Source organism: Bacillus rossius, chromosome 3 (assembly GCF_032445375.1).
Source record: "Bacillus rossius redtenbacheri isolate Brsri chromosome 3, Brsri_v3, whole genome shotgun sequence".
Classification (NCBI taxonomy): domain Eukaryota; kingdom Metazoa; phylum Arthropoda; class Insecta; order Phasmatodea; family Bacillidae; genus Bacillus; species Bacillus rossius.
In genome coordinates, this window is record NC_086332.1 from 3,428,205 (window position 1) to 3,442,240 (window position 14,036).

General features: G+C 42.3%; 1 protein-coding gene across 2 annotated transcripts in view; it reads right to left on the reverse strand.

Moving 5' to 3' along the window:
- LOC134530105 (alpha-N-acetylglucosaminidase) overlaps nucleotides 1-14,036 on the reverse strand; it is a 45,439-nt gene that overhangs the window by 30,139 nt on the left and 1,264 nt on the right. For both annotated transcript variants that reach the window (XM_063364702.1, XM_063364703.1), the window contains exons 2-4: nucleotides 13,140-13,300; nucleotides 9,634-9,815; nucleotides 4,182-4,400 (exon numbers count right to left, since the gene is read on the reverse strand). In XM_063364702.1, the coding sequence (XP_063220772.1) occupies nucleotides 4,182-4,400; nucleotides 9,634-9,815; nucleotides 13,140-13,300 (562 nt within the window). The remainder of the gene's footprint in view (nucleotides 1-4,181; nucleotides 4,401-9,633; nucleotides 9,816-13,139; nucleotides 13,301-14,036) is intronic.

The following is a 14,036-nucleotide window of genomic DNA, read 5'->3' on the forward strand; positions in this document are numbered from 1 at the left end:
TCCTGCTAACAACTTGTAACAACCCAGATTACAGCCTTCCTCATGCAATCCAGTAATAATCTTTTGTCATAATTTTTTTGTCAAATTTCAGGTTAGGTTTTCAAATGATGTAAAGTTTTTTTTTTTTTTTTTTGAAGTTGGACGTAAAGTATTTCACCAGGTTTATTGTTTATAATTTTAAAATTCATAAATTTATATTTCAAGTATTTTTTTTTTTGCTGGCATCTCTGTGTGGGAAGGCGTGTTGACGTGATTTTCCTTCGTTATTTCCACAACCGGAGCTTTGTTTTCACAAGCTAGGCGTGCGAGTCACGGTCACCGGAGTGTGAGAACGATACAAAATCGCTGCGTCGTGGGAACAGAAGTAAGCATTTCGTGGGAGTTTCTGTTGCTATGCGCCATGATTAGCTGAAAATTACGTCAGCGAGCCCGGAACACTGCCCGCAGGAAGGAAAGGAAGGCTGGTAAGTTAGTCATTGTCTGAGCACCGTGCCGAGAGGTCGTGGTCGGGCGATGGCTCGCATCATTAAACAATGTAATATTGAACTACAACTTAACGGCTATGGTCCGAGCGAAGCCTAACAATCTTTTTTTCTTCTCTTCGGACATTTTAATAAATTAGAAATTTCTGACCGTAGTCGTAGGCAAAGCTCACAGCGAGGCGACAAAGTTTTTTGTCCAGCCGTCGCTGCCCGGAACTGATCTGGGCAATATAATGTAATTTTTTTTTGTGTGCTCTGTTAAACGAAATGTGGTGTGATTTTATCATGAATAAAAGAAGCAAGTAATCCATCGAACATTGAGCAGTAATTTCTTCGTGACCTGCTTCTAACCTGTATGTTCCACTCATCACCTAATTTGAGCTAGCCGGAGGTGGTGGGTGGTGACAAACTGCAGGTCTTAACCAAGAACATGTCAGTAACATGAATGTTAAAACATTCAGATTACCTGTATCGTGCTATACATACAACGGCTGAAAACCAATCACTGATGACTTGGTAAGTAGGCCTGCGCGAATATTCAAATTTTCAAAATTCAAAACGATCATTTTATTATTCGTATTCGATTCAATTTCGAATACCAACACTTCGAAAAAAAATTATATCAGTCATGCTGTGCGGGATCTCGAAAGTCTGGAAAAAATTTCGGGATCACAGAAGATTATTTCCTCGGATGGGGACAATATTTCCAAAGGATATTCGTAATGTTTTAGGGTTATTTATGTGGAGTTTTTTTTTGCTACATCTGGCGACGTAAATTTTTGCGAGACTATAGTATAGCTGAATTTGACACAGTAATTCGGAACCATTACTAACATCCACGTTATCAGCTAAAGTATTTTACGGAAGAGTGTCTGGCAGGTCTTTAAAAATACATTGAAACAAACAGCATAGTGAAAAGAATAAACACCTGTCCGTAAAAATCAAAACAATGCGCAGATGTTAAAGTTCACAGTTTTCAGATCAGCGGGTAGAAACACGGCATGCCAGCTTCATTCAGCGGGGCGGCAAAGAGAAAAAACTTGTATAGATCTTGCAGCAAACATCTGGTTGCATACTCATAGCAAAGACTCCTAAAGCCTAACAACCTACGATAACATTTTTTTCTGGTGCATAATTCACAGTGAACCACGATCGACCGGATACAGGCCCACACTAACACTCCTAGCGCAGTGACAGCTCAGGCAATAGGGTATTTGACAGGTTTTAGGTAAATGTCTAAAATTGTTCATTATGACATAATACCTAAGCAATTTGATTAATTCTTTGTGAAGTTATCTATTTTCTATGAATATCACCATCAAAGTTTAAATGAATAAAAAAGCCGCCAAAACGGTGAGATGCCATTTTTGCAGGTCACCTGATGTCATGACGTCACATGCTTGTAAACAAACTGTTAGCTTTCACGTAGAGGTGTAAAAGTAATGAAAAAAAGCATACCCATATGTATTCATTACTATAACAATTAGTACTCGTTACTATCGTATCGTTACGTTACTTGTTACTTCTGATACAGCATAAAATGCTATATTATGTTGCAGCAACGAATCGAGTCGTATTGCGTACGCGTACAGTATGACGTCGCGTAAATAATAATAAATAGAATATAAACTATTAATATCTGATAATTAACAGTTTTTGTTAACCATGTAACAATTAAATCTCATTAGAGCAGTTTTATTATATTATCTCTTTTAAGATAAGAACAAAAAAACGTGAAAATACGCGATAATAAAAAACAAAAACATACATATTTCTAATTTGTAAAAAAATACTTTCTTATAAACAGTAAAAAACTTGGACGACGAATTTCCAAACTATACTTAATAAACAAACATCGTTCTTAGTAACGTAAAATCATCGAATATGCGCGCGCATGCGTTAAACAGGGTAAAACATACGAAAAATGTGAGTAACGAAATCCAGCCGTGTGTAACGTTTCGTTACTCGATACTAGATGGCGCACCCGTGATCTACCAATGAATTATGATCTTGATTTGAATAAAAAGTAAAATATATCGTGCATTCAACTTACGACCATTAGTCATTATTTTACCACAAATTTGGATTATGTCTAGAATCTTTCGACGAACTAAAACAGAAAAATTATGTACCACAGTAACAAAAATGTACAGGATCATGCCATCCATAGCAAGAGACCAATTTGGATACGCGATACGGAACTCTTACCTATTAAAGTAATGTTGACATAACTGTGGTTCACAAAACGATAATTTGATGAATAATTTTATATCTATATACATTGAAATACATCATTTCATTTTTATTCGCTTTAAATTAGTTCTAACGGGAGCCCTACTTTTGTTATTGAATGGTCAATCCAATCAATCTGTCAACATTATATAAAATGTTTACAATAATAAAACGTTTTTAGGCTTTTATAATTTACTTAATTATTTAAAAGTATATTTTAATCATTTATAATAACACTTACAACGCTACTTTCACGTTTTTTAATTCTGCAGCATAAAATTCGGGATTGTTTTTAAAAAATAGTCCGACCATTATTGCGTCTATTCTCGGGAGGTTTCTACTGTCAGCTTTAATGAAGTTGGTCTCCATCGTATTTTTTCTAATAATTACAATAATTTATTACTTTTAGTCAGCATTAGATAAGAATACTAGTTAATATGACGAAAAAACCTTGAAGAAAACACCGATGCACCGTACAAAACTTCGACTGGCATTTACTGTTTACAAGCAGGTGACGTCACGCCAGATTCAGCCAATCCTGTGCGTTTTCAATCACGTGGTCAAACATGAGAATTTAATTATTTTATTAATGATTTCTTATAATAATCATATATATTTCTGAATAATGTGTTGGCCAAATTGGTTTTGAAAAATGTTTACTGTAAAGCTAACAACTTTTAAATCAATATTTTTTCTATAATCAAATACCCTATTATCTTGTCACATGTGAAAAAAAAACTAAGAAGGGGGAAAAAAACTTTGCACACATAGACTGGACATAAAAGAGAGAAACATTCTAAGCAGCTACTGTGTTCCTACACTTCAGTTAAAAACAAGCACAAAAATATAATCCATAAATGTTAACATATGTTAAAATAAATAATGATTTATTTTCACATAGTGAAAAATTCAAACAAACTAGTTTAAAATTTTTTTAGACCTACATTATATTTAATTATATATAAAACTGCTAACTGTACATTATATTTTAACCCCCCCTCTTGAAGTTATTTCACACATACTGGAATTGCCCTACCTATTCGCTTTGCACTGTTTATTAAAATATATATATATATATTTTTTTGCAAATAATATTTTAATTATCATGAAAAATAATTATTTTTATTTTCCTTTCAAATTTGAATATTTAAACCAAATTTTACCTACAATAATTGAAGCTAACTTAACCTAATCAACCTTTCACTTTAGAATTATTTATCTAAATTCCCTTAAGAAACTACACTACACTTTTATTTTTTCTTTCAATAAGTATTTGTTATAGTTATAAATATCCAACAGCTTGTTAACATAAGAAGAAAACAGAATCTCTAAAAGGAACATACAAATGTTAGGTTGGTCAAGTGTCGCTAGGGACACGGCACTCACAACAGGTCCGGACGCACACACTCGGCAACCAGGAAACAGAAGGGCCTGAAGAGAGCCAACAAGGAAGCGAAGGCGGCTCACCAGGCGAGGAAGGCCGGCCCGGCGAAGTGCGCCGCCACCTCGGCGGGGCTGAGCCCCAGGCGCCGGTACACTCGCTCCCACACGGCCTCCTGCCCGCCGGCGGCCAGGGCAAGGTTGATGCCGTTCAGCGCCATCCAGTCCAGCTCGCGCTCCCAGCGCGCCCAGTCCCACCACACGAAGCTGTAGCTCGACGTGCACACGTTCTGGTAGTAGCGCAGCCTGCGCGACAACCCACACACCTGCCTTGGGACCGTCATGGCGATGCAACACTCTGTTTCACAGACAGAAGCCACAGAAAATATTTAAAAAAAATAAACATGGGAAAGGGATTGTAACCTGGACCTTCATGAAAGCAAATCAGTGTCTTACTAATCACCACCTGACTCAGCCATGACAATAATCAAGTGCCTTACCACTCACCGCCAAACTCAGCCATGACAATAATCAAGTGCCTTACCACTCACCGCCAAACTCAGCCATGACAATAACCAAGTGCCTTATCACTCACCACCTGACTCAGCCATGACAATAACCAACTGCCTTACCACTCACCACCTAACTCAACCATGACAAAAACTAAGTGGCTTACCACTCACCACCTGACTCAGCCATTACAATAACCAAGTGTCTTACCACTCACCACCTGACTCAGCCATTACAAAAACCAAGTGTCTTACCACTCTCCCTTAATCAGCCATGACAATAACCAACTGCCTTACCACTCACCACCTGACTCAGCCATGACAATAACCAACTGCCTTACCACTCACCACCTGACTCAGCCATGACAATAACCAACTGCCTTACCACTTACCACCTGACTCAGCCATGACAATAAACAAGTGTCTTACCACTCACCACCTGACTCAGCCATGACAATAACCAACTGCCTTATCACTCACCACCTGACTCAGCCATGACAATAACCAACTGCCTTACCACTCACCACCTGACTCAGCCATGACAATAACCTACTGCCTTACCACTCACCACCTGACTCAGCCATGACAATAACCAACTGCCTTACCACTCACCACCTGACTCAGCCATGACAATAACCTACTGCCTTACCACTCACCACCTGACTCAGCCATGACAATAACCAAGTGTCTTACCACTCTCCCCTAACTCAGCCATTACAATAACCAACTGCCTTACCACTCACCACCTGACTCAGCCATGACAATAACCAAGTGTCTTACCACTCACCACCTGACTCAGCCATTACAAAAACCAAGTGTCTTACCACTCTCCCCTGACTCAGCCATGACAATAACCAACTGCCTTACCACTCACCACCTGACTCAGCCATGACAATAACCAACTGCCTTACCACTTACCACCTGACTCAGCCATGACAATAAACAAGTGTCTTACCACTCACCACCTGACTCAGCCATGACAATAACCAACTGCCTTATCACTCACCACCTGACTCAGCCATGACAATAACCAACTGCCTTACCACTCACCACCTGACTCAGCCATGACAATAACCTACTGCCTTACCACTCACCACCTGACTCAGCCATGACAATAACCAACTGCCTTACCACTCACCACCTGACTCAGCCATGACAATAACCAACTGCCTTACCACTCTCCCCTGACTCAGCCATTACAATAACCAACTGCCTTACCACTCACCACCTGACTCAGCCATGACAATAACCAAGTGTCTTACCACTCACCACCTGACTCAGCCATTACAAAAACCAAGTGTCTTACCACTCTCCCCTGACTCAACCATGACAATAACCAACTGCCTTACCACTCACCACCTGACTCAGCCATGACAATAACCAACTGCCTTACCACTCACCACCTGACTCAGCCATGACAATAACCAAGTGTCTTACCACTCACCACCTGACTCAGCCATGACAATAACCAACTGCCTTATAACTCACCACCTGACTCAACCATGGCAATAACCAACTGCCTTATCACCTACCACCTAACTCAGCCATGACAATAACCAAGTGCCTTACCACTCACCACCTGACTCAGCCATGACAATAACCAACTGCCTTACCACTCACCACCTGACTCAGCCATGACAATAACCAACTGCCTTACCACTCTCCCCTGACTCAGCCATTACAATAACCAACTGCCTTACCACTCACCACCTGACTCAGCCATGACAATAACCAAGTGTCTTACCACTCACCACCTGACTCAGCCATTACAAAAACCAAGTGTCTTACCACTCTCCCCTGACTCAGCCATGACAATAACCAACTGCCTTACCACTCACCACCTGACTCAGCCATGACAATAACCAACTGCCTTACCACTTACCACCTGACTCAGCCATGACAATAAACAAGTGTCTTACCACTCACCACCTGACTCAGCCATGACAATAACCAACTGCCTTATAACTCACCACCTGACTCAACCATGGCAATAACCAACTGCCTTATCACCTACCACCTAACTCAGCCATGACAATAACCAAGTGCCTTACCACTCACCACCTGACTCAGCCATGACAATAACCAACTGCCTTACCACTCACCACCTGACTCAGCCATGACAATAACCAACTGCCTTACCACTCTCCCCTGACTCAGCCATTACAATAACCAACTGCCTTACCACTCACCACCTGACTCAGCCATGACAATAACCAAGTGTCTTACCACTCACCACCTGACTCAGCCATTACAAAAACCAAGTGTCTTACCACTCTCCCCTGACTCAGCCATGACAATAACCAACTGCCTTACCACTTACCACCTGACTCAGCCATGACAATAACCAACTGCCTTACCACTCACCACCTGACTCAGCCATGACAATAACCAACTGCCTTACCACTTACCACCTGACTCAGCCATGACAATAACCAACTGCCTTACCACTTACCACCTGACTCAGCCATGACAATAACCAAGTGCCTTACCACTCACCACCTGACTCAGCCATGACAATAACCAACTGCCTTACCACTCACCACCTGACTCAGCCATGACAATAACCAACTGCCTTACCACTCTCCCCTGACTCAGCCATTACAATAACCAACTGCCTTACCACTCACCACCTGACTCAGCCATGACAATAACCAAGTGTCTTACCACTCACCACCTGACTCAGCCATGACAATAACCAAGTGTCTTACCACTCTCCCCTGACTCAGCCATGACAATAACCAACTGCCTTACCACTCACCACCTGACTCAGCCATGACAATAACCAACTGCCTTACCACTTACCACCTGACTCAGCCATGACAATAAACAAGTGTCTTACCACTCACCACCTGACTCAGCCATGACAATAACCAACTGCCTTATCACTCACCACCTGACTCAGCCATGACAATAACCAACTGCCTTATCACTCACCACCTGACTCAGCCATGACAATAACCAACTGCCTTACCACTCACCACCTGACTCAGCCATGACAATAACCAACTGCCTTACCACTCTCCCCTGACTCAGCCATTACAATAACCAACTGCCTTACCACTCACCACCTGACTCAGCCATGACAATAACCAAGTGTCTTACCACTCACCACCTGACTCAGCCATTACAAAAACCAAGTGTCTTACCACTCTCCCCTGACTCAACCATGACAATAACCAACTGCCTTACCACTCACCACCTGACTCAGCCATGACAATAACCAACTGCCTTACCACTCACCACCTGACTCAGCCATGACAATAACCAAGTGTCTTACCACTCACCACCTGACTCAGCCATGACAATAACCAACTGCCTTATCACTCACCACCTGACTCAGCCATGACAATAACCAACTGCCTTACCACTCACCACCTGACTCAGCCATGACAATAACCTACTGCCTTACCACTCACCACCTGACTCAGCCATGACAATAACCAACTGCCTTACCACTCACCACCTGACTCAGCCATGACAATAACCAACTGCCTTACCACTCTCCCCTGACTCAGCCATTACAATAACCAACTGCCTTACCACTCACCACCTGACTCAGCCATGACAATAACCAAGTGTCTTACCACTCACCACCTGACTCAGCCATTACAAAAACCAAGTGTCTTACCACTCTCCCCTGACTCAGCCATGACAATAACCTACTGCCTTACCACTCACCACCTGACTCAGCCATGACAATAACCAAGTGTCTTACCACTCACCACCTGACTCAGCCATGACAATAACCAACTGCCTTATAACTCACCACCTGACTCAACCATGGCAATAACCAACTGCCTTATCACCTACCACCTAACTCAGCCATGACAATAACCAAGTGCCTTACCACTCACCACCTGACTCAGCCATGACAACAATAATCTGAACTGTTACAAAAGTGAACATCTAATTATGTGATAACTGACGGACTGGATTTATTGCATGATTCACTATTTGGATGTTTGAACCATAGGGCTTTTGTGGCCAGTCACTGACTGCTGCTTGGTTTATGGAATGAGAGGCTTGAAGATGGCTAAAACAAAGTATGCTGAAACCTCAGGCACGTCATCATTCCCAAATATGTGGCCTTCACACAGTTGCAGTACATGCTAAAATAACTGAACTGGTTCAATAACAGTTTGTGTACATAAAGTCAAAATACTGGGGTGTTATTTCCCTACAGACAGTATTGCTTCATCATTGCTGATACTAAGTGTGTTTGTGACCCCCCCCCCCCCCCTCCCCAACCCGTATTCTCCAAACAACAACCCAAATGCAGGTGAGCAAACCACACACAAAAACAAACGTTATTACCAAGATATATTTTGCTTACACAAACATCAAATTATGTCTCTTAACAACCAAGACTGACTATGAAAAATATCATTTACAAAATATCTAAATTTAAAAAAACCAATGCACAAAGTAAATAAAAATAGTAACTTAAATGTATATTTTAGAATTGGTGTGTTTGGCAATACAATTTTTGTAATATTTACTTTAACTATGATATTGTGAATAATGTTGACATTGAAGGCTCGAAAATTTCTCAAACTGTCATTCCCACATTGAACTTACATTTTGTTCTTGAATATTTTAAAACTTTCATGTATGCTTCCTTACAAATTTATCTTTCTAATTGCTTAAATTACCTTCATTGTTTGGGTTTAGAATACAGAAAAAAATCTAACTTTACCAGAGCTCAAGAAAAGCTGAGGCTATAAAAGTTAACAGACAAAATAATGTAAGAAGTTCCCTAAGGTTGAGGTGTTAAGCAAGTGAATTGATAGAAACATCAGTTCAGGAAGGATACAGGCAAATTGTGCGTCAAATTTTAAGTTTTGACAATGCATACTAAACTAAACTACAACCATTTTTCGAGTAAGGAATACACAATAATACGACCTTCAGACGGAGATCCATGGATATTGAACGCACTGGTGGAATAAAGAGGTGTACCACTTGCTACCAGCAATGCCCCATATTCCCACTGGGGATCAAACACGGGAGACTGCAGCGAGTGCACCGACCGGTCCAAGGACGTGACGGTGATGTTGACGGGTGGCAGCACTGGCGGCAGGTCCAGCTGGTCGGCCTCCCACGAGACGTGGCACGAGCAGGAGTACTTGAGGTAGTGGTGGAAGCCCCAGGCCGCTGCGATGCCGCTCGATCCCACGATGTTCACGACGCTGTCCGACCGACCCTTCTGGACCTGGAGCAATCCACACCCCGCTCCACGACCCAACTGCAACACTTCAACGCACCAAGCACAGCAGGCACACGGACAAACAAGGAGGCCTTTAGGAGTAACGAATCAGACATACGTACTACGGACGATTTTCTTCTATGTGTTTTAGTTTCTGTAATAAAATTGGACTGATGCTCCAAACTCATCCTCTTTTGGTGAAGATTAGTCAAATCCAGCATTTAACAATTTTCAATACACCTATCCCTCACTTAGCACGACTAATTTGTTCCTAAAAATGTTCGTGTTATTCGAAATCCCGTATTTTGAAGCATTAGTTTCCATAAATAGCAAGACTAATTTATTTAATGTGTTCCAAAATTGTGTAGGAAAATAAACTTTACGTAATATAAATGCATTGAATAACACTCAACTATAAATATGTCACACCATTTATCTTTTATATGCCTCCCATCGCACTTTGTATTGTTATCTCCTGCAGCAACTCGAACAGAGTTGCCAAGGGAGATAGGTTGGGTTTTTTATCTTGCAAAGAAACTTAAACAGTTTTGTGTACAAGACGCTTTTATTGGTTATGATATAGCACATGACAAACATGCAAACTTGGTAGTGATACGTCGCCGTTTGCTTCAATAACTGAAACAGGTTTACTGCAAATGGCTGACGATCTCTGTGAACACAAATTACACACTTTTAATTTGATGCAATAATCTCGTAATAACAACTAATAATAATCCTGACATTTACCGATTATGTTATCTATGGCAACAAACAATATAAATTTGGTATTCTATTTTCTTTGAATTAATTTCCTGTTACTACCAAAATTCCAAACTAGAGTTAATTTTACTCAATTATACACAATCTGTATCTGACACACAATTCAAAATATACACTCGACTTAAACTTACACCAGCGCTGTGAGTTTGGGTCCGCCCTCCATTTTTATTATATTTAACATTTAAGTCAGATCCCTAGTGGCGCTTTCGTCTACACACTATTGAGGTGCGGCCAACTTGTTGTCTTTATATTTCCGGTTATCCGGCGTCTCAGTCCTGTCTCTATCAATTCCTTACTCTATTTACAAAGTCAATTCCGGGTAAGTTCGCCAACGCTACCTATAAACCCCTCTTCGCCGTATGCGGACGATGTAGATGTCGACTCCCTCTCTCGTTGCGCCGACTCGCTCCTTCCCCACTCGCTGAGCGAGTGTCCCTAATCAAAAGTCTGCTTTCTTCACTATTTTCCTTCAGGGGGTATTCGCCCACCCCTGAGGACATCAAATTTGATTAGCAGCTTTTCAAAAAATTACTCGCCGAGCGAGTTTCTACTCGCTCCTGGCGAGTATTGGTGGCGAGTCGTGGCGTCTGATGTTAAGTCCGTTTCTTCTTATTATGTCGTCTGCGGCTAAGTCCCGGTCCAGGGTGAAAAGTTAAAGTTCCACTTACTGCTTGTTGAAATTCGCCTAAGTCCCACCTCGGCTGCGGATGGAGGTGATAGACTCTGGAGTTGGCGGCGCGTCCGCCGCAGGCAGAGTCCAGTTTTTGCCTCTCGATGCAGAGTGACTATCTCTTGTGGCGGAGCAGCGATTACCTTCTGCCCCGAGTGCTGATTCTTCTAAGTCGGTAGCGGCGTGGTGTAGCGAAGATCCGGGCGTCGTGGGCGATGGCGGCAGCGTGACGAACTGTTGTCTTCTTCGGAGCGGTGTGATAAGCCGAAGCCTCTGGCTGGCAGCCAGGCAGCTTCTGCCTGCTGCTTGCTAACAAACCCATATTTATACCAGGTGAACCCAGCATGATATCATCAAACGCCAATCAGCACAGACTTGAAGTGACATCATCTTGAGCCAATCAGAGCTCACTCCCTTGTTGCTAGGGGCTCGGTCGACTGAGAGTTTCGGGTTTCCGGGGATCTAGGGGTTATGCAACCTCTTAGACTCCCGTGTATTGCAGTTGTCCTGCCTTTTGGGGAATTCTTGTTAGGTAGGGATTTCCTACCATAACTGTATGAAAAATATGACACCGCTTTACGGGAGATATGTGGTTATGATGTACCTTATCGTCAGTTGGCTGGCTGACTTGCCCGCCCGGGCGTGACCTTCAACTCACGTCGCGTACCTTTCCAAACCATCCTTTACTGACAGTGAAACCGATATTACTGTCCGGGTAATTACATTTAAATTTTTCAAAAATTAAAGTGCTTATTCGCGTATCACCACCTGGTTCACACCAATCCTGTCAGACCAATGATTATTTTTTTCATTGCAACGTTAATTTAACAACCTTTTCCACGTGAATCGTCTGTTCATTTCTGTTCCGGTATCTAATGTCAAATATATTCCCGCTAATACAACCAACAACATCAGACTTATACAAACTTTTAGTAAGAGTCCTTATTTCGTATGATTGTGCGCACAGTTGACTTGATTAAAACTAAAGTGCGACCAACATAAATGTGGCCTTCAAGACAATCTGCGTGCCGTAATACTTCTAGTTTTGTCTCAAATACTTGAACACGATGCATTATGAGTGATCAAGCACGTACTGTTATGGGCAGACGTTGCTTTTGTTTGAGTGAATTCCCTGCCACTAGCTAGACTGAGTTCACGGCCCGGTTTGTGGCCAGGCGACAACGGTACGGCACGGCGGCATACACGCGGATGTAAAAACATTTGGTCCTTTACACTCCAAAGCCGCAATTCAACTTGCCATAGCTGATGTTTGTACAACAGCCTACAGCGTAGACAGACCTGTGCACGCATCTCTTCCCCCCTTGTTTGGCTAACTGTATGCCACGGCACATCTGTTGTTTACAGAAGTTGAAACAGACTTTGTGGCGTCGTGCTCCACTTTTTTTTTGCCTTCCGAGATTTCGTGCTAACTGAAATTTACAGACGTGCTATTCAAGACTGGGGCAGTAAAATTCACATCGCGATAAATGAATCCGTGCAATCTGAAGACGTGCTAAGTGAGGGACAGGTGTACTGATTCTGGACCTTTCTTTATAACTCTGCATATTCTGTCATATTTTACACTTCAATGCAATCATGATAGGTATAGGAAAGGTTGTCCAGTTATTGTATGAAGTCATAGAGAAAAGAAAATGGTGTCTGAGTTATTCTAATATTAAATAACTTATGTAATTAATAATTTTTAATTATTGTTTATTTTACAATGCACATAATTCACAAACACTTTTACTTTCTTTAATGATGGATGACCAATACAATGATAAGTAGATTTGTAAAGCCTGAACTGTGCTACGATCATCTTCAACAAGGAGTACTGTACTGGAGCATGCATATGGATTTAATCACGGCGGAACGCTCACCACGAAGGTGTCTTTGCCACGCGGCCCCAGGGAGGAGTCCACAGACACCCGGAACTCCGAGGCCCTGCCCGGGACGAGGCGCTGAATGACCCCCAACGCTGCAGCGGCCTGGTCTTCGTCGCTCACATCTGGTTTCACATCGCCCAGGGTCGACTCAAAACCTGCAACACAACCCGGGGCTCGTGATGACGCCAGGAGGCATCGCAACTGAGGCTCTTGCCCCTTCACAATTGTGGAGGGGCGTACGCCCACTACTGCCTCTCAGCAGTAGATCAGTTCTCTACACGTCTGCACCTAAGTGCAGGAAACTCCACAACACCCGGTAGCTGTGTCACTGTGTCAGCGTAGCGACCCAGTGCCTGAGGCAGCTATTGTGCAGCAACTTTGTCGAGCCGTGACGCCAGAGCGGCCAGCTAGTGTACACAGGATGGTCGGAAATCGCTGGGCATAAATCTAATCGGTAACAGAAAATGACAAAAAAAAGGCAGTTTTTCTTAAACAAAAAAATATATACATGTTCAGAAATGTAACCCTGTAAAGTTACAGTGAGCAAATTTGAATTTCTAGGCGTAACTCTGGTGGCTAAGAGAACATGCAAACGTTGCACAGTGACATCCGGGTGCTGTGACTCGCAAGTTGCTCGGAGAAAACATGTCTTACCTCCACAACAGATGTTCAAAGTGCCACGCTCTAGCCTCAACATAGGCATTATAAAGGCGAAGCATGTTTTCACGCACTGTTGTGAATATTTGTGGTGCATCATTCAGATGTTTGCAAGCCACCATTATGCCCTGTAGTTCCACAACCGTCTCAACCGGTGTTACATAGATGTGGCTTTTAATGCGACCTCATAAAATAAAGTCCAGAGGTGTTAGGCACGATGATCAAGGGGGCCAC